Source organism: Rana temporaria, chromosome 2 (genome assembly GCF_905171775.1).
Source record: "Rana temporaria chromosome 2, aRanTem1.1, whole genome shotgun sequence".
Lineage (NCBI taxonomy): Eukaryota > Metazoa > Chordata > Amphibia > Anura > Ranidae > Rana > Rana temporaria.
Genome location: NC_053490.1, coordinates 257,584,131 through 257,606,393, shown reverse-complemented (window position 1 = coordinate 257,606,393; position 22,263 = coordinate 257,584,131). Strand labels below are relative to the sequence as shown.

Genomic DNA, 22,263 nt, shown 5'->3' with positions numbered 1-22,263 from the left:
ACATTAACATAACAACTGGCAATGTATGTGATATAATGGCTGCAATCAGTGAGCACACCAGAAATAAATAAATTAAAATATAATAAAAAGGACCTAATCATACCCGCATCTTCTATTCACATAGCGATTGACAATATGCATAATGTATGACTGTGATCAGTGACTAAACCAGATTCCAGATTTTTATATATATATATATATATATATATATATATATATATATATATATATATATATATATATATATATATATATATATATATAAAATGATTTGATAAAAAGGACTCCATCTTATATCATCTGGGAACTAATCCACTTAAAACCCACTATTCCCACTAATTGATTGGGAACCAATAAAATTAATGCAAAGGTCCATATGCATACAACTAATTTTATACTAATAACCTTGCATCGGAGAGCCCATCCCTTTATAGCATGTACACATTATGGGGTGCATTGTTCCCATATATACTATATCAATAAAATTGCAATAGATCCCAACTGCCACCCCTACCTTTAACTTTTACTCAAAAAACATTTTAGTTCAAATTCTTTATTTAACCCTTCCCGGCGCTAGAGAGCCCAATTGGTGTATCCACCAAGATTCTTCTTACTGATCTCCCTTATGTAATTGGAACATCTCCAATGTCGTTTTGGGGCCTCTAGACCCCAAAACTGCATCCCTTCCGGCAGTGTCATCTTAAGAGCATTATAGGCCCCCGGGCAATACAGTGCACTGGGGCCCTGTCTACAAAATCACGCACAAGAATTTACTGACAAAAATTATAGAATTTACTGGCAGAACCACATTTTTTATTGCCAATGCAAAAAAAGTACCTAAAATTACAGTTTTCAGTGCCGAACAATGCAAATGTCAGTATTTAAACTATAAACATATAGCTAGTGCTATTAGCAATGTGTTGAAGTTAAACAAAAGTAAAAAAAAAAATGTCTTCGTTGACATGAAGGTCAGGTTACTATAACCCAGCCAGCACAGAGTTTCCTCTTACATCAGAGTCTGCAGGATTCCCCCTTACAGTGAAAGGGAACTCTTATGTAAAGGGGAACGCTGCAGATCATGATCTAAGGGGGGAACTCTGATGTGTAGGGGGGCTCTGGTGACCAGAGACCACCTTATATCAGAGTCCACTGCTTTCTCTTTCCCACTTACATCAGGGTCCGCAGACTGAGTTCCCCCTTGCATTGTAAGGGGGAATCCTGCAGACTCCGATGTAAAGGGGAACTCTGATGTGGGGGGCACTCTGGTGACCAGAGACCACCTTCCGTAGAGTAAATACACTTAGGTAAGGGGGGTCACTAATATAAGAGGGGGAACCTTTATATCAGTGCCCCCTTACATTTTTGCATTCACTCCCCCCTTCCATCAGCAACCCCCCACATTCGTGGAGGACCGGATCTTCTCTGTGATTTCCGCAAACTGGGCATGGCCAGTTCTAACCCATCACTCTCCACAATTTTTTACTGGGGTTGCTGGGCAGCCGGTGGGGCCCCCCAGGCAAGCGGGGCCCCCGGGCAACTTCCCAGCGTGCCCAATGGAAAAGATGGCCCTGCCTTCTGGGTTTTTGTTGTGCTTATCTCTAAAATGTACTGACAGATAATGCTTATCGAAGACTTTGTGAATAATTTTGGAATAGACTTTATTATTTAATGATGTTATTATTCATATGAAATTTTTATATTTGTTTGCATGCAGCACTTTTTGTCACTGGATCACTTTAATTATTTTTGTATGTATTTGGATCACTATATTTGATATATGACGTTTTTGATCCTATATTGTATGATATTGTATGATGGTATACATTTTTGGAGTTTGCACGATAACACATTTTTCATTTATTAACACTAAGGCACTTTATATATTCTGGGTGTGCAGGGTAGTGGCGCTGCTTGGTTGTGTTATAACTGGGTCCTTATATTTACTCCAACCATTCTGATGTTAGGTGCGTGATAAAAGTGTCGGGTGCCTGTGTGCGGTAGGCTTATGTAGAGAAAAGCTCTACTTAGATTAGGTCCCCTTATAATGCGTGTTGGTGATACACAAAAATGTGAATAAAATTCTGTTAGGAATTAAATGCTAAATTAATCCCTTGGAGCTGGCACCTCACAGCTCTTTAAGGGGCTTAGGATTTTGGGAGACAGGGGCGGGGTTTATGGTCATGTGACCGCCATAATTGGCTGTCATGGTGGTCACATGATCAGAAAGCTCCTGATGGGTGCTAGCTTTCCGTTAGCCGCTGGTAACTGTCGGGAGCGCACAGGGTGTGTGATCTCAGCACATCTGTTTTTGCACTATTGCACGCAAATATGTGACCGCTCGGCCCACCTACTAAGAGGACGCACATTTGCGTGTTGCCGGTGCCAAGTGGTTAATCATATGCCCTTTACTCAAGATGGCCATGGCCAGAATAGCTAGGGGGTTATTTTTCAAAGTGATTTCTCAGCAAAATAAAGCATGGAGACATGGATGGAAGAGAGAGTTTGCTTTGAATATTAGAAATCTATTAAATAGTGGGTTTGTTTTTTGGTTTGTGGTACTCAGGTGCAGTGAGGATCTGCTTTAAGATCTTTAGGCTTAGTAGCCTTTATTTTCGTTTTTTCATGATGATTTTTTCATAGCTGTGCTATGTAATTTAAACAAAATGACAATATGGCACATTATATTCAAAATATTGTAAATGAAACTCTTTTAAAACAAGAACCCCCTTAATATTACATTGAGCAAACACAAATCGGTATGAAAGTACATGGTAGTAACTTGATATGGGAAAAGTGTATTTTCAGTACTTACAGCCCGTAGTGCCATTAGAAGGTTAGAATAGGAGAATATGATGGTAATAAGAGGCATAGCGAAGCAAGTCATAAATAAAGCCATTATATAACTGTTATTGTTTGTACCTCCGGAGTACCAGTTGGGTCCACATGATGTCCTCAGACCTAGGTAAGAAATACTAAAAGTATTAAGATGTGAGAAAATAAGATCTGCAGATTTGTAAAGACAAAATCATTGAGCATATTAAATGCTACCTAATACCAAAATAAAAATGATGACTGGCCCTTTAAAATTCAAACTCCAGCAGTGACAATGTACATTAAAGACTTTTTTTTTTTAAATATAGAACCTCTGTCAGGTTTCAGTTCCTTTGCTTGTTCACAGGTCACTAGGACATGAAGTAAGGGGAAATCTCAACCAGTGGGTAGTTTTTCCCCACTGTGTGTTAGGAACTATTTTGCTATTTCTTAATAGTAAAGTACAGAACACAGGCTTCCATTAATCAAGACCATGGGTTATATGCTGCCACCTCTAGGGGAGGACTCTGACAAACAAAGGTGTTAAAGCCCACATAACCTCTTCAGTTATCAGCAATCCTCCATTTTTTTGCGTTTGTCCTTAGGTGATAGACAACCTACCCAATTTCTTCCTGGAAGATTGGGAAGCCTACACACTCTCATTCTCCCCCTAGAAGTCCTTTCTCCCCCTAGATGCATCTGTAGCCACTGGAAACCTTGCAGCTTCCAGATCGGTCGGTAACCCCTGCTGCATTGAAGAAGCAAGGCTGCACCTCTGGTACTTGACTGTGTGTTTGGCACGCACGCTTGGTACAGCTGCACAATTAAGTGCTGTACAGTTCCAGTCACTGGCAGGTCCAGTCCAGTGATGATTTAGACCAGTGTGACCCAATCCCTGAAGACTCCCTTCATATTGGAGGGGGTATTCCTTCTTGAAGAGGCCCTCTTAAAAGATTTTCTGCCCTGTCAAGCTTGGCCATGCAACCAATGGTGTTTTTTGTGACCATTTACAGATGTAGCAGTCTGGGCCAAGCACATAGCACACTACCCTAGATTGATGCTGATGGATCTCTCATTACGTTGGGGCTCCTCCCAGTTGCTCTATAGATGGTTTGGCGAACTCCCTTGGAAAAAAATCTTGCCTATTCCTTATGTCAGTCTAGATGTGCAGGATTCTCTAAACTGGTATTTGAAGGCTGTCTGTAAGAATCATTTGAAAGGAATTCAATTTGATGGAGAATTACTCTTTGGAGAGTCCATTGACATTTTTATTAAGTCTTGGTAGTAAAGAGCAAACTCTTACTCACAGAAAAGCTAAGGTGCCTGCCACAAAATTGGCCTCTTCTATAATTTGAAAATGTTCTTTTTATCCCTCCCACACCTTGGCTTCCAAATTCAAGTACTTCACTCAGTTTCACTGCAAGTCCTAAATGTCCAAGCCAGCCAAGTCCTCCTCACAATCAAAGAGTGTTCCCACTTCTACATGTGCGGGGAGTCTGTTGGCCTTTTTGCTCACCTGGACTCAGGACATTTGGGATCTTTGCATCCTGAACATGGTGTCCCAGGTGCACAGGCTCATAATTTGATCTTTGTCTTCTCCCTGATTTATGCCCTCAACCCTACCAACATCTCCAGAGTGATTGCAGGCCCTTCAGACTGCCTTGAAGCAACTGCACTCAGAGGTGATTGTTCCAGTTCCCTAGGAGGAATAATTTTGGGGCTTTTATTCACTGCAATAAAGGGCAATTTCTAGCATCAAGGATTTGGATTTATATGTTCCTATCCCCCCCCTACATCCAGGGGCGGACTGGGCCAGGGGACAAGGATGCGTTTTCCCCCTGGGCTGCTCTGATATGCTCTGCAAAGGCTGCCTTGTCGCCAGCTCAGGACCGCACATGCGCAGTATTTGAGCTGGCCGAGTGCGGCAGCTATACCCAGCACTGTGAGCAGCGATGTCTTCTGTCTCACAGCCGACAGTCTGTGTTACAGAGCCCAGCCCCTCCCACCCTCCTCCACACAATTGGCTGGCAGAGGCTGCTCTCTCTTTCCCCGCCCACACTATGGCCAGCCTGTGCGCTGACTGGGAAGAAGATGTGTGGGCGGGAAGTTCAATCCGAGCAGTCGGCTCCAATGCAGTGAGTTTCCTGGGACAAGTAAAGTAAGTGAGCTTCTCCACCCTCCCCCTCTCTGCAGCTAAAACGTTTTTTTTTTTTTTCTAGCAGCCTGTGACAGACACTACCCAGGTGTTATGATGTGGGCTCACACTGGTATCCTGCAGTTTGTCTTCCTGCATGTTTCCCCTATTCCCATATAGAGGTTGCACATTTTTACTGCATGTTCTGAAAGTGCACAAAATGTCCTGAATGCTGCATCTTTGGTGCAATTCCAGAAAATGCAGCAAAAATGTGCAACCTGGGGGACTATGACTGTGGAAAACTGCCAGTACCCCAGTGTGAGCCCAAAAACTTGTATTCACTTGCAGCAGGCACTGAAAAGTGAAGCAGAGGAGGTGATATCACATTTCCTCCCTGCCTGTTTTACCCCCTAAATGCCAATTCCTCCAGGTAATGGCACGGTTCACTTTTGAACTCCACCTTGTTTCCATTACTCGCAGTAGGTATTAGATGTGTTCTCACCTTATTGTTTGCACATCTAATACCTTAAGATTTCTGGAAATAAGGTGGAGTAAAAAATGAATTTCTACACCCAAGTGGAGCATTTCTTTCTCAAGATTTGAGGGTATTATTAAACCCAAAGGCTGGTTGACCTAGGCCACCATAGACAGATTGAAATTATGCTGGTTCAGCACAAAGTTCAATCTATCTATGTGCAGAATGTGGTTGTACAGAATTCAATCTATCAATTGACTTCAGTACAACCAGTGTGTCTTTTTTTTTTTTTGGCAATCACTGCTGGCTGCTATAGCTGCCAGCAGTGATCACTGTATTCTGATGGCTGGAAAACTTTCGACCCCACAGAGAGTGACCCCTTTGCACTGCCCCCACAGAGAGTGACCCCTTTGCACTGCCCCCACAGAGAGTAACCCCTTTGCACTGCCCCCACAGAGAGTGACCCCTTCGCACTGCCCCCACAGAGAGTGACCCCTTCGCACTGCCCCCACAGAGAGTGACCCCTTTGCACTGCCCCCACAGAGAGTGACCCCTTTGCACTGCCCCCACAGAGAGTGACCCCTTCGCACTGCCCCCACAGAGAGTGACCCCTTCGCACTGCCCCCACAGAGAGTGACCCCTTTGCACTGCCCCCACAGAGAGTGACCCCTTTGCACTGCCCCCACAGAGAGTGACCCCTTTGCACTGCCCCCACAGAGAGTGACCGCTTCGCACTGCCCCCACAGAGAGTGACCGCTTCGCACTGCCCCCACAGAGAGTGACCGCTTCGCACTGCCCCCACAGAGAGTGACCCCTTCGCACTGCCCCCACAGAGAGTGACCCCTTTGCACTGCCCCCACAGAGAGTGACCGCTTCGCACTGCCCCCACAGAGAGTGACCCCTTTGCACTGCCCCCACAGAGAGTGACCCCTTTGCACTGCCCCCACAGAGAGTGACCCCTTTGCACTGCCCCCACAGAGAGTGACCGCTTCGCACTGCCCCCACAGAGAGTGACCGCTTCGCACTGCCCCCACAGAGAGTGACCCCTTTGCACTGCCCCCACAGAGAGTGACCCCTTTGCACTGCCCCCACAGAGAGTGACCCCTTCGCACTGCCCCCACAGAGAGTGACCGCTTCGCACTGCGGGCAATGTGGAGCAGTCTCATTCTCTGTTCAGGAAGTGTCAAGCGGTCTCTCTCTCTGTGCAGGAAGTGTCAAGCGGTCTCTCTCTCTCTGTGCAGGAAGTGTCAAGCGGTCTCTCTCTCTCTGTGCAGGAAGTGTCAAGCGGTCTCTCTCTCTCTGTGCAGGCAGTGTCAAGCGGTCTCTCTCTGTGCAGGAAGTGTGAAGCGGTCTCTCTCTCTCTCTGTGCAGGAAGTGTCAAGCGGTCTCTCTCTCTCTCTCTGTGCAGGAAGTGTCAAGCGGTCTCTCTCTCTCTCTCTGTGCAGGAAGTGTCAAGCGGTCTCTCTCTCTCTCTCTGTGCAGGAAGTGTCAAGCGGTCTCTCTCTCTCTCTCTGTGCAGGAAGTGTCAAGCGGTCTCTCTCTCTCTGTGAAGGAAGTGTCAAGCGGTCTCTCTCTCTCTGTGCAGGAAGTGTCAAGCGGTCTCTCTCTCTCTGTGCAGGCAGTGTCAAGCGGTCTCTCTCTCTGTGCAGGAAGTGTGAAGCGGTCTCTCTCTCTCTCTGTGCAGGAAGTGTGAAGCGGTCTCTCTCTCTCTGTGCAGGAAGTGTCAAGCGGTCTCTCTTTCTCTCTGTGCAGGAAGTGTCAAGCGGTCTCTCTCTCTCTGTGCAGGCAGTGTCCAGCGGTCTCTCTCTCTCTCTGAGCAGGAAGTGTCAAGCAGTCTCTCTCTCTCTCTGGGCAAGCAGTGTCAAATGGTCTCTCTCTTTCGCGGACAATATGGAGCAGTCTCTCTCTCTCTATCTCTCGGGAATGTGGTGTAGATGGATGGTGAGCCAATTCGGTGGTTCAATGGGCCACGTGACTGGACTTGCCCCCCATGCCTAAGGCTGCCAGCCCTCCCCTGCCTACATCAGTGGTTCACACTGAAACAGTTGGCAGGCAGACTTCCTCAGTCATCAGTGCCTGAAAATGGGGAAATAGTCTCTTTTCCTCAAAGTGTTTCAGAAAATCTGTCATGGTTGGAGGATGCAGGACATGGAGCTGTTGACACCCATTTTAACAACAATGTGGAAAGGTTCATTGCCTGGGATCCAAGAGCCTTCTCAGTGGAAGTGCTGGTGACCCTATGGGATCAGTTTCAGTTAATATATGCCTTCCCACCGCTATAAATTCTTTGTCAGCTGTTTTGCAGGGTCAAGATAGAGAACATACTGGTGACCTTGGCACTAAATTAGCTCAGAAGGACTTGGTACTCCCCAGAGACACTCTGGGCACTTCCTAACCAACACAACCTGCTGTCTCAAGGGCCATTCTACCATCCTGCTTCACGTTTGTTGGCTTTGATGGCTTGGCTGTTGAAACCCAAGTCCTGAAGGATTTTGCTCTCTTTAACGCCATTATTCCTACACTGCTTTCAGCTATTATATTGACCTCTCGGAATGTCAATCATTACACCTGGAAGGCTTAATTGTCAAAGCACAGAAGTTTGACTCTGTGCGTCCTGTCCTTTCTCCAGTTTGGACTGGATCAGTACTTGGCCTTGAGCACCCTGAAGGGTCAAGTTTCAGTCGTGGCTGTTCTCATTCTGAGACCTCTGACTACTCATTTGTGGCTTATATAGTGTCCCCCATTCATTCACTAGTCTCAGTATGGAAGCTTAATGTGGTCTTGTCAGTTTCAGAGTAACCTCCTTTATAGCCAATTTGGAATACTCCTTTGGCTGACCTTACCTGTAAGGTGTTTTTTTCTTGTGGGTAACACATCCGTGAGGCAGGTGTTGAAACCTACAGCCTTATCTGGTACAAAGTCCTTTATTTTTCTTCATAAGGACAATGGTTTTGAAGCCATGATCATCCTTTCTTCCCAAGGGGGTTTCTCCCTTCCATCTTAATTAGGACATCATCCTGCCCTAGGGTTAGGATTAGCATGAGTTTTCTTCTCGGCCACTGCTTCAATATTCAAATTCCTTTTTTTCATTCTGTCTGCTCCCGCAAGGGATGTCCTGTATTGCTATTTGTAGTTGGATTAGACACATTTTTTCTAAGGAGTCTTTAGCCTGGTAAAACACATTTGGCTCATTCAGCTGGTACTTCTTGGGCTTTCAGCAACAGTTGTCTATTCCTCAGTTTTGCAAAGCCACCACCTGGTTCTCCTTTTACATGTTTACGTTTTACCAGGTGGGTGTTCAGGCCTCTATTAATGCCAGCTTTGGTCGTAAGGTGCTTCAAGTCGCTCTTTTAGTTTGCCCTACCACAGCATTCTTTATATTTTTTGCACACATGTTAAAATCAGCATTTTTTGCTAGAAATTACTTAGTAGTTGCAATTTTTTATTTCATATGATATTTGTATAGCTAATTATCAAATGCATATTTTCAGGAAAAATACACTAAAATAAGTCTTAGTGCAAACAAACACAATAATTTACCCAATTTTTAGTAAAATATAAAAGATGGGGTTGTGTTAAGTAAATAGGTACCAAACATGTCAAGCCCATGAAATTCCAAAAAATTATGGTACCCAAAGTTCTACAAAGATGACATTTTAATAGCCTTTTACTGGTTATTTTGAGTTAATAATGTATTAGCGATGTACGATTAAGAAATAAGGATTTTTGTAATTGATTTTGCACCTGTACAATCCTTTTCTTATAGGACATTGCTTTGAAACAAAATCTGAAAATTGCTGATAATGAGAGGGGTTATATGGACTGTCCTTACAGTTTTGATTGGTAATGTCCTCCTCTGAAGGTGGCATGATATAATCCATGGTCTTAATTAATGTAAGCCTGTGTCCAATATTGTACTCCAAGAGAAGGATTCTACAGGTAAGAAAAAAACCTAGCTCTTTGCATTATCTTATAGAATAAACCTATGTACGTATTGTCAGGTCACCTGTGGCCAGGTGACAAGTGCACCTCGTTGGGGTCAGGGATGCACCACAGGGTAGTGAACCCTATGGCCGACTGCTGCGATTATAGAGGAAGCGTGAACCCAAGATCGCCCAGGGCGCGAAGTCTAAGACCCAGCTTTGTGGTCACCAGAGCCTCTAGTGGTGAGGATGGCCTTCGCCGCAGCTGGATCCAGGTCGCGACCCCTGGGATCCCCTAGGTGATGCTCCGCAAGGAGAGAGGGAAAGCAGCAAGCAGGACAAGCGGTAGTGATGGGTAAGCCGGGGTCAGGGCAACAGGCAGAAAAGGGTAACCAAGGGACAGGCAAAAGGTCAGGATCACAGGCAAACAGGAGAAGTCAGGGACGAGCCAAAAACGGTACCCAGGAAGATAATCGTAGCACACTGCAGACAGGAACTAAAGCTAACAACACAATTGAACAGCAAAGCAGACTAGCAGTGCAGTGGTTAATATAGGCTTCCTGGGATGGCCTAGGGTGGAGCAATACAGGGAGGAAGGTGATAAAAGACAGTCAGAAGGAGGGTCAGGCCTCTAATGAACACATGGAGATCAGGTAAGCTGCCAGACTTTATTGAATATCCATGACAGTACCCTGCCTATTATGGCCCCTCCCCAGCCTTGACCCAGGCCTAAAGGGGAATCCCAGATGAAACCTCCTCAACAAATGGGGCGCAAAGACCTCAGATGCAGAAATCCAAGACGCCTCCTCAGGACCAAACCCTCTCCAAAGCACAAGGTACTGAAGAATGCCTCTGCAGAGACGAGAATCCAGAACTTGAGTAACCTCATACTTTATATTATCCTCATTGACCAGAACCGAAGTAGGGAGAAGACAAGAGGATTTATTGAGGACTAAAGGCCTTTTAGGAATAAGTAAGGGCATGAGAGGATCAACAGGAATCTGAGGAGGATTTCCCAGACCCTTAAAGATGAACTGGGCATCTAGCACAGGACCATCAGACTGGTCAGAGGTCAGAGGAACCCTGAGGTCAGGTTGGTTAGAAGGTGACATGACACAGGAGTCAAGATGGATAGCAGAAAAACCAGCAGAATGCAGAGAGCCCTGAAAACAAGGTAGAAAACCCCACTTGGCCGAATGAGGCAATCTATCCATAGGATGGATTGAGCCCCTTAGACAGGTTTGAATGGACGTAATAGTACTAGGATAAGGCGAGGTTGCAGAAGGTCCTGAACAAGAAAAGGTAGGAGGCTCACTGGGCATGGGCTGGCCTGGCATAGCTGATGCAGAGGCTGATTGAATAGCACAGTCAGGTCTAGAGACTACCCGAATTGCATCACAAGGCGTAGCGACTGTGGAACTTGCAGACAAGTTAGCCTGGCTGTGCGTTTTAGGGACAGACAAAGGTAACCTGAAGTGAATGATCGGCTCAGGTTCACAGGCGGGCTCCTCATTCAGAGTGCCAGATGGGCTAGAAAGTGTGTCAGCCTGACTATTGCAGGACATATCCCGGACACCACTACATGCGGTAGGAAGAGCAAAAGATACTGGAATGGTGGCAACAGGAAGTTTCTCTTTTGGGGCAACCTTGGGTAGGCAGGACGTGGAAAAGGAGGGACCCCAAGCCAGGATCTGTCCGGCAGTCCAGTCAATGTGTGGAGAATGGAGCCTTAATCAAGGAAGACCCAAAACGATAGGAGCTGAGGCCTTAGGTAGGATAAGGAAGGATATCCACTCCTGGTGAAGTGTCCCTACTGACATCTTAACAGGAAGTGTCTGGAAGCGAATGGGGCCCCCTGGGAGAACAGTGCCATCAATCGCCAAGACCACCAATGGCATGGTGAGGGGCAAAAGGGTAAGTCTCATGGATGATGAGATTTCCCAGTCCATGAAGTTGCCAGCGGCTCCGGAATCTAGATATGCCGAGACCCAACGAGAAGAAGCACCGAGATGAAGGGACACAGAAAGAAGAAGACGAGAAGGTGAAGGTGATATTTCTGGGTCCAATACTCCACCTTCCAGATGTATTGAACCCAAGCGTTTCTCCGGGCGAAGAGAGCAAGTGTCACGAAAATGACCTTTGCCCCCACAGTAGAGACACAGGCCCAGAGTTCTGCACTTAGCACATTCCTCGGGAGATAGCCTGGTCCGACCTAGCTGCATGGGTTCCTCAGTTGGCAGGAGATGCTCCAGGGGTTGAAGAGAGGGGAGCTCAGGCTGATTAAGGACCAAGGAATGCTGGCTTCGCTTTTCTAGGGTCCTTTCCTGAAAGCGAATATCGATCTGGTTACACAAGGAGAACACTCCGTCCGGATCAGTGGGGATGGTTCTTCCTGGAAATTCATCCTTCACTCTATCAGAAAGGCCATGCAAAAAGGTTGCGACTAAGGCCTCATTGTTCCAGCTCAATTCAGCTGAGAGGATACGGAACTGAAGAGCATATTGTCCCACCGAACGGGATTCTTGGTGGAGACGTAAAAGGGCGCTGGCCGCTAAAGAGACACGAGCCGGTTCTTCGAAGATATTCCAAAAAAGTTTCAAGAAAACAGACAGGCTAGAAACCACTGGATCAATCGATTCCCACAGAGGGGCAGCCCAGGCTAAGGCTTCACCAGAGAGGAGGGAAATGATATAGGCTATCTTAGCCCGATCAGACAGAAAGTGTTGAGGCAGGAGCTCAAAATGAATAGTGCATTGGCTAACGAAACCCCTGCAGGACTTAGAGTCTCCAGAAAAACAGATTGGAGGTAGTAGTTTCAGTGAATGTGACTCTGCGACTGGTGCGACAGGCGCAGCCACTGGTTGTACTTGGGGTTGGGGATTCGGGGTTCCCAACGAGGTCTGAAGCTGATCAAATCGGGAAGCCAGATCCTGAAGAAAACACATCACCTGAGCCTGATTAGCTTCATGCGTCTCGAGTCTACGAACAATGCCCTGTAATGGATCGTCTCCGGGGAGCGACATATCGGCCGGATTTATGGCTGTTCAAACTGTCAGGTCACCTGTGGCCAGGTGACAAGTGCACCCCGTTGGGGTCAGGGATGCACCACAGGGTAGTGAACCCTATGGCCGACTGCTGCGATTAGAGAGGAAGCGTGAACCCAAGATCGCCCAGGGCACGGAGTCTAAGACCCAGCTTTGTGTTCACCAGAGCCTCTAGTGGTGAGGATGGCCTTCACCGCAGCTGGATCCAGGTCGCGACCCCTGGGATCCCCTAGGTCACGCTCCGCAGGGAGAGAGGGGAAGCAGCAAGCAGGACAAGCGGTAGTGATGGGTAAGCCGAGGTCAGGGCAACAGGCAGACAAGGGTAACCAAGGGACAGGCAAAAGGTCAGGATCACAGGCAAACAGGAGAAGTCAGGGACGAGCCAAAAACGGTACACAGGAAGATAATCGTAGCACACTGCAGACAGGAACTAAAGCTAACAACACAATTGAACAGCAAAGCAGACTAGCAGTGCAGTGGTTAATATAGGCTTCCTGGGATGGCCTAGGGTGGAGCAATACAGGGAGGAAGGTGATAAAAGACAGTCAAAAGGAGGGTCAGGCCTCTAATGAACACATGAAGATCAGGTAAGCTGCCAGACTTTATTGCATATCCATGACACGTATTGTAAGAGGCTTTTATGCAAAGTAATATTCAGTGTCACTAGTAAGACTTAATTAACAAAGTCATATTGCAAAGTATAAAGTGCATGTAATCTAGAACAAGCATACAGCAGTCATTTGTAATTGCAATGATTTACAAAAGGTGAAAGCTGATTGGATGCAAAAGGTTACTGCACTGTACATGTCAACAGTGATCTTTGTATTATTTGTTTTCTAACAGAGTACAATCTTAGGCTTAATGTACATGGGACATTTTAAAACCTCTCTTGAACGATTCAGGCTTCATGTACACGGAACGATTTAACTTGACCGCTAGAAACCGGCATCTAAAAACTGGCGTTTAGGCGCATTTACATGCTGCGTTTAGCCGCGTTTGCGTCTAGAAGCATTTGTAAAGAAAAAAATAATAATTTGGCATTTCAAATGCCTCTGAACATTCGTCTTAACCCATTATTTTGCTTTCCAAAAAAAGCTTCTAAACTCAACTGCCTTGAAAGGACTATAAACGACCCTGTGTACATGTACTGATAAGATAACATAGAGGAGAAATTCAGGGTCAGCTGAAAATGCACAACTGATCCTAAAAGTCCATTTACCAGCAGCAGTATACATGAGACCTTAACTTGACAGATAGTAACCGACGTTTAAAAATTTCCGTTTTGCTACGTTTCCTAATTCGGTTTTAGAAGCTTTAAGAAAAAAAAAGAAAATACTTTTTTGGAAAATAGTCAAAAATGAAAAACGCCTGTAAACGACACATGGCTAAATGCGAGTTACTGCTTTTACAAGCGGTTACAGGCATTTACAGGCATCTGTCCTGAACGCATGTTTTTGCTTTCCAAAAATGCTTCTAAACTCAACTGCCTACAAACTACTATAAAGGACCCTGTGTACATGTACTGATAAGATAACATAGAGGGGCAGCTAAAAAAAACGCCCCAACTACTCCTAAATGTCTGTTTACCAGCAGCAGTGTACATGAACACTTAAGGGCTCATGAACACTGCAGCTCAAAAAAAAAAAAGCAGATTTTACAGGCATTTGAAATTGTATTTTTCTGCTAAAAGCTTGAAGAAGCTTGTCCTTTCTTGTGCTCTTTTACTTGTTTTAATTGAGTGTCTGCAAGCTTTTTTGAGCATAAGCGTTTTTTTTTTTACAAACCCTCTAATAATTTATCTTTTTTTGTGCATTTGATCTTCTGTGATGTTTGTGATAGATCACTGTGACCTTTACCCTCTTTCTCCTGATGGGGGAGGAGGAGCTGTACCAGGAAGTCAGACAGTGTGTGTGGGGAACTGGAAGCAGACACATGAGGCTGAGAAGGGATTACATCTGATAAGGACAGAAGCTGTTGGATTAAGACTCCTCCATGTAAGAATGCCATAATGTTTGAGTAATAAACCTTGCTCTGGTTAAGAAGTACATCGGCCTGTGTGTGTAACTTGCTGAGCAGATACTGGCAGCATTGCCAGCAACACCTGAGAGACACAGAGCGGCAAGGGGACATAACAGTGGCGACGAAGATTGTGGATTTTAGCACACATGGCCTTCATAGGGTTTATTCAACCATTTGATCCTGTGGCTGAGTCATGGAGCTCCTGGGTGGAGAGGTTGGAACAGTATATGGAAGCAAATAATGTGACTGTAGATAAGAAAGTTGCAGTTTTTCTCACAGCATTGGGTCAAGCTGCATATGGAACTCTCAGAGACCTCATTTCTCCAGACAAGCCGGCCTCTAAGCCCCTGCCTGAGTTAATTCAGACGTTACATGCACACTACAACCCAAAGCCGTTCTACAATAGGAGGCAGCAAGCCGGGGAGGATATAAAGACATATATCATTGCTTTACGTAAACTAGCTGCCACTTGTCAGTTTGGAGACTATCTGCAGACGGCTCTCCGTGACATGTTCGTCATGGGACTCTGCGACCCAGCCATACAGAAACGTTTACTCACAGAACCCGACTTGACTCTGACGAAAGCCACTGACCTTGCTACGGTCATGGAGTTGGCAACACGGGACGCCACCCTACTGAAGGCACACCTACAACTCCTGCAAGCCAGGGTGAGGAAATATTCCACACTGCTATCACTCAACGCTCGAGACGCCCGTCCCCTGCCACTCAGCTTAAACCTTGCCACCCTAATTCTTCTGTCTCTGGGACCCCGAGTTGCTACCGTTGTGGTAACACTACTCACAGTACGCCTGCTTGCAAGTTCAAGGATGTCGTTTGTTTTCGCTGTGGAAAGACTGGTCATATTGGACGTGTTTGCCGCAACTCTCGCTCCCCGAACACTACCACAAAAGATAGACATAAGCAGACATTCCGTGTGGATATGGACAATAACGGTTTCAGCTCTAATGAGGAGACCTGTGTCCAGCATGTTGGACTGTTTCGAGTAGCTGGGAGTACTCCTGCGATTAAAGTGGATGTCACACTCAATGGCTGTCCTGTCTCCATGGATGTTGATACAGGGGCAGCTGTGTCTGTCATTTCATGGACTGATTTAAAGGCATCGGGTCTGTCCCTGCCGCTGAAACCTACAAAGCTCACACTACAAACCTACATCAAGGAACTACTACAGCCCTTGGGTTATGTAAAACCCCTTGTTACATTAGGCAACCGCAGTCAAAGTCTACGCCTTTATGTTGTATGGAATGGAGGTCCTTCGCTGTATGGAAGGGACTGGATCAAAGCCCTGGGCATGCCTCCTTTTGCCATTGCCCAATATACATTGCTTTCTGAAGTAGACCGTTGGGTGGAATCCCTGAAGTCACGTTTTAAAGAGGTTTTTGAGGACTCTTTGGGCACCGTAAAAGGAAAGATGGCCCACCTCCTCTTGAAGCCTGGTGCTACACCTCGTTTTTGTAAGGCAAGATCAGTACCTTTTGCCTTGCGGAAGAAAGTGGAAGCAGAGCTGGACCACCTATTGGCTGAAAAGATCATAACGAAAGTGGATAGAAGTGAATGGGCATCGCCAATTGTGCCTGTCAAGAAAAAGAATGGAGACATTAGGATTTGTGGCGATTTCAGGGTAGCCCTGAACCACCAACTTCTTGTGGATCAATACCCATTGCCTCGACTTGAAGATTTATTTGGCTCACTGGCTGGAGGGCAAAAGTTTACAAAAATAGACTTAAAGCAAGCTTACCTGCAACTCCAAGTACACCCAGATTCACGCCATCTGTTGACCATTAACACTCATAAAGGATTATTCCAGTATAACCGCATGGTTTTTGGCATAGCCCCAGCTCCAGCCATCTGGCAGCGGATCATGGATGAGGTCCTGGCAGGAATACGTTTCACCCAATGTCTATTGGATGACATGCTCATCACTGGTCCCACTGATGAAGAACACAGAAAGAATGTTGAAGCTGTGCTAGAGAGACTCCAAAAGTATGGTTTACGTGTCAATCTTTCAAAATGCGAATTTCTCAAGACTCAACTGGAGTTTTGTGCCCACACGGTGGACCGACATGGGTTACACACTACTGAAGAAAAGGTTAAAGCCCTTACCCATGCCCCTACCCCCCGGAATGTCACCCAGCTCAGGTCCTACCTTGACCTCCTAAATTACTACCACCGTTTCTTGCTGAACCTAGCACCCCAGCTCTACCCATTACATCGCTTACTGGATACAAGAGCTAAATGGATATGGACAGACAAATGTGAAGAAGCTTTTCGGCTTTCTAAAGAACTCATTCTGTCTTCTCGAGTTCTGGTCCACTATGATTTAAAGAAACCTGTCATCCTGGCTTGTGACGCCTCGCCTTATGGACTGGGTGCCGTGCTTTCCCATGTCATGCCGGATGGCACGGAGCGCCCCATTTCTTTTGCCTTCAGGTCTTTAACCTCAGCAGAACAAAACTACTCCCAGATTGACAAGGAAGCTTTGGCCATTGTATGGGCCACAAAAAAATTTCACGTGTACATCTATGGTCGGGAGTTCACACTTATCACTGACCACAAACCTCTGTTGTCATTACTGAACCCTCAGAAAGGAATTTCTACAACAACCGCATCTCGCTTACAATGGTACGCTTTATTTTTAGGAGCTTATGCTTATTCTATCAGATACCGCTCCCATGATACCCATGGCAATGCAGATGCATTTTCCAGATTGCCACTTGGAGACCACCCACTAAGAGAGATACGTGTAGTGGAAGTACACAGGCCACAATCTTGCATGTCCACCTCCCTGATTGCCAGACATACAGCCACAGATCCTTTCCTTTCTCAGATATTCTCTTATGTTCAGACTGGATGGCCAGAGAGAGTTTCAGGTGAATTTCGTCCGTACTTTTCCAGAAAATGTGAGCTTGTGACTAATGCTGGTTGCCTACAATGGGGCAATAGAGTGATTGTACCCCAGTACTTGCAATCAACCAGGCTAAGGATACTGCATGAAGGCCATCCTGGTGTGGTGCGCATGAAGCAGCGAGGCCGGAGCTATGTTTGGTGGCCACAAATGGATACAGCAATTGAAGATTATGTTGCTCAATGTCCTGGGTGCTGTCAAGCCCAGCGACCCCAAAAGAGAGGAACCCTGCAACCTTGGCCATGGCCAACAGAACCGTGGTCCAGACTCCATCTTGATTTTGCTGGCCCCATCCATGGTAAAATGTATTTGATCGTGGTAGATGCGCATTCAAAATGGCCGGAGGTTTTTCAAATGCCTTCTATTACCTCAGCTGCTACCATTCCAGTCTTAAGGAAGCTCTTTGCTCAATATGGCTTGCCAACAGCCATAGTCTCCGACAATGGAACTCAATTTACATTGCATGAGTTTCAATCCTTCCTTAGTGGCTTGGACGTCCAACACTACAAAACAGCTCCTTATCATCCAGCCTCGAATGGGCTGGCAGAACGATTTGTGCAGACATTTAAGAAGCACTTACTGTCCACTCTGAACCAGGTTGGACTGTCAGAGGAGAAGCTGCTGGAATTTTTGATCATGTACCGTAACACGAAACATGCTACTACTGGGCTGTCACCGGCTTTTCTTATGTTTGGCAGGCATCTCCGCACCAAACTTGATTTAGTTAGTCCGCAGGAAGAGTCACCAACACCTCCTCCACCGGGCCGTCTGGGATTCCGTGCCGGTGATCTTGTATGGTCTCGCAATTACAGGGCTTTGCCTCCTTGGCTTTCTGGCGTTATTGATGGAACTCTTGCCAGAAGAATGTACCTTGTTCGCCTGGAGGAAGGCATTTGTGTTCAACGACACCTTTCGCAATTGAGGAAGCGCATTTGCCGGCCACTAGTGACAAACCTGACCCCTCTTTCTAACCACCCACCAGAGCCTACTCTGAACTCTGCTGGTGACATATGGCATGGTGTCTGGCATGATCCCACAAGTTTACAACCAAACCCTGAACCGGTTGGTGACCATATTCCTGAGGAGCCCAGTCCTGTGCCTGGAGTTACAGAGACTGATTTGTCTGTGGGACGCCCACTGAAATCTCCAGAACCTTTGACCGACTCTATCCCTCCCGGTGCTGTGCCTCTTCGTAAGTCTACCCGTCAAAGACGTCAAACGCCTCGCTGGCAAAGCGCTGAAATCTTAAGGGACACATTGGAGGTCAGAAAACAGAGACAAAGGGCTCATGAAGTGCTGCAAAAATCACAGAACTGAGTTGCAGATACTACTTGCTGAACTGATCTTGCTTGCCTTGTTATGTTATGTGTTCAACATGTTGTTCTCTTGTTATGTTTTTGTTTTGTTTGTTTTTTGGGAAGGAAAGGAGGTGTGATGTTTGTGATAGATCACTATGACCTTTACCCTCTTTCTCCTGATGCATGATGGGGGAGGAGGAGCTGTACCAGGAAGTCAGACAGTGTGTGTGGGGAACTGGAAGCAGACACATGAGGCTGAGAAGGGATTACATCTGATAAGGACAGAAGCTGTTGGATTAAGACTCCTCCATGTAAGAATGCCATAATGTTTGAGTAATAAACCTTACTCTGGTTAAGAAGTACATCGGCCTGTGTGTGTAACTTGCTGAGCAGATACTGGCAGCATTGCCAGCAACACCTGAGAGACACAGAGCGGCAAGGGGACAAAACATCTTCACTGAGCTTTTTCATGATATTTCGCACTTTCACACATTTGGGCACTTAGGGGCCTTTTCTGCTCCAAAGCTCCTCTCAAAAACGTGAGTTTGGTGAGGATTTCTCTGCCTGTAAGAGCATATGCCTGTAAACTTCTGCTAAAGCCATAGTGTGCATGGACACAATGGCTAACACGAGAGAGCAAAAAAACTCAAAAACCTATAGGAGCCGCTTTTTTGAGCTAAGGGCTCATGCAGTGTGCATGAGCCCTTATGGATCAGCTGTCATATACTTGATACAAAGTTTTCAGCAGCTTCAAAACAGTTAAGATTCGGTGTTTGCGTTAGACAAAGTTAAAACATAGATGTGTTGTACTGTGGTTATTTTTAAATGGTGCCAGATTGCAAGACATAAATATTAATTTACCTTTATTAGTAAGAAAAAAAAATTACCTTCAGGAACATAGCTGCACCAGCCAAACAAAGGTGGAGATGTCCATATGCTAGCCCAAATCCAGGTGAAGGAACACCCCATAACAGCATGTTTCTTCTGAAATCGGAAATCCCCCATGGGTTTACAGATTACTAGGTATCTCTCAATGGCTAATATTGCCAGTGACCAAAGGCCCACAATACCTACAACACAATATAGAATACTATGCATTACTGATGCAGTGGAATGACTAGTTTCTCACTTTGTGTTAATCAATATCAGTGGACAATAACATTTTTCTTACTGAACTCTTTTGGGTGTATATATAGATTTTTGACTGCTAATCACAAAAATAATCTGTAATGTAACCTATCATGTACTATTTTATAGAAATCTTCTGTTTTGCAAATTCTTCTATATATTTTAAGTTGACTTTTTGCTTGTGTTAGAAGATGCTTTGTGTAACTCATGTATGTGCAGACATGCATTCAGGGCATGTTCCATAACACTTGTGGAACTTTGTACAATTTGAACATGCCTACCTAGGTAGGAATTAACAGATGCTGCGTAGAAAGGCTATAAAAGCAACTTGCATGCTCAGATGCTACTCATTTCATTGATGTCAGTTTCCATGTATTTTGACATAAAGTCATAGCATTGTCTATGTAAATGTAATTTACAGTACAAGTAAGCCAGTTATTAATTTACTATAGGACGATTGGTGACAGCAGAAATGTCTCACCAATGTCTGAACCATAAAAACGTATGCTTCATTAAAAAAAAAAAACATTAACAGCGCTTAAAGGAATCTAATATTCCAATTATGATATGCACCCATATCCTGCAAACAAAACAGTGTAATAGAGCTTTATTAGTCCCCTTTAATGTAGGCTACACCACCAACAGCTGTGTCCCCATGAGTGTAAATCAGGGTTCCCTTCACACTCTGTTGTCACTGTTAGTAAAGTTTCACATAGGATTCATACAGACAGCGGGCAGGTAAATCTGATCACAGCTGATGTTGTGAAGATTCCGTCACTGTAACTGCTCATATGATCCCCCTTGGTAATTTACTCACCAGATGCCAAAAGTAGTATTGCCTGATAGATTCTCTCTGGATATTACTGGCAGCACCTCTCTGGTTATGCGGCAGTCCGGTTTCAGTGGATGGATGAGTGCAGCAGTGCGGATATGTAAGTATACAAGGGAAAGCTCCACATAGTGTAAAACCTTTTATTAATGTGAATAAAACCCCCTGCATACAAGAAATGCTTACACAATAAAACTTGGTATACAGCGTATCACATAGAGCTTTGCATCTGCTCACTCAGTTAATGGTTCCTTACGAACGAAAAAAAAAACTGCTCCAGTGAGTCCTGGGTAGACGCTCACTCCTGTGAAATGATAGACCGCGTTGTGTCTTCAGAGGGCCATCATGATGCTTTCTGATACATTTGTGGTCGAGTGCACACTCAAAGTCGCACCATGACTGGACTTGGTAAGAAAGCATATGAACTGTACTTTGTATGTAGGATCAGTGGTCAAGGCAAGGTCTCCTCACTTTTGTTGTGCAAGATGTACTGCCAATTTTAAAGCTTGGCTCAGAGGAACTCGGAAGTCAATGCCATTTGCTGTCCTGATGATATGGTGTGAACAGAATTATCACTTGACAGACTATTACTTCTGTCTAATAGCACTGGTTTCTCTGATAAAAATCAATTGAATACCCCAATCCACCTTCAGTCATGAGACCAGTGTCACATGATGACAATCTGACAGTTCCAAAGCCACTAGAGCAATGAAGCTTGGACAAAACAGATGAATATGCTGCAATACAACAGTCAGGCACGGACAGTGACAATTATCACGATTTTGAACTGTGTATGTCTGGTAAGCCTCATCTCATAACACGGTAAGCATTAAATGACCTGGTCAGGGACTTGAGTTTGTAAAAACCCAAAGCAGAAATACTGGTTTTAATACTTCATTTTTTTTTTGGAGATCTGGCTTTTTTAAAAAAAAAAAAAGGATTATTCATGAGATCACAAGCAAAAACAAAAAGAAGTCAGAATGGGAGAATTCTGTCTAAATACCATCAGCAAAACAACGTCTTTATTCTAGCAATAGAACGAAGAAAAAATGCGCTGCAATAAACGAGGCACTAATTTTAAAAATGTAGAATGTGCCATCTCCATAACGAACGCTAGTTTTACCAGAACGAGCGCTCCCATCCCCTAATTTAGTCTGAGCATGCGTGGATTTTTAACCGATGATCGTGCCTACTAACGATCGTTTTTTTTCTATCGCTGCAGCCAATCATAAATATGTACCAGTTGAGATGCTAGATAATATAGAAAAAAGTTAGGAAATGCCAAACCTGCCAGATGTGTTGGCAACCTTAGTGTTTCAAGTGCCACCCGGGGGAATGCCGTGCAGATCGTATCTATACGCTTAAACAAAAACTTAGGGATTTTGCAAGGGGAGTTAGCCAGAATGTACAGCAATTTTAGGAATGCAATCTTTACTGGCCAGGAGGTACAGGAGATTGAAGAAAGGAATAACAAAAGAGTTCCTGTAGTTCCAGGAGTGCATGGGATGCATTGGACTGGTGTCCCACAGGAATGCAGTCAGTGGGATGAGCAGATGGGTCACTTCAGGCAGAGACATTGTCAACAAACAGGCAAAAGAGTGGTCCAGAAAAAATGGCAGTGTCCATACAAGGTAGCAGGCAGAGGCAACATGCATTGATGTGGTGGTGATCAGGGACAA

The 22,263-nt window shown here is 45.2% G+C and overlaps 1 protein-coding gene across 1 annotated transcript in view; it reads right to left on the bottom strand.

Moving 5' to 3' along the window:
- The window catches only part of LOC120926680 (pinopsin-like), a 55,951-nt gene that overhangs the window by 19,955 nt on the left and 13,733 nt on the right, over positions 1 to 22,263 (bottom strand). Inside the window, exons 2-3 of the mRNA XM_040336815.1 lie at positions 19,515 to 19,697; positions 2,813 to 2,958 (exon numbers count right to left, since the gene is read on the bottom strand). Coding sequence (XP_040192749.1) covers positions 2,813 to 2,958; positions 19,515 to 19,697 — 329 coding nt within the window. The remainder of the gene's footprint in view (positions 1 to 2,812; positions 2,959 to 19,514; positions 19,698 to 22,263) is intronic.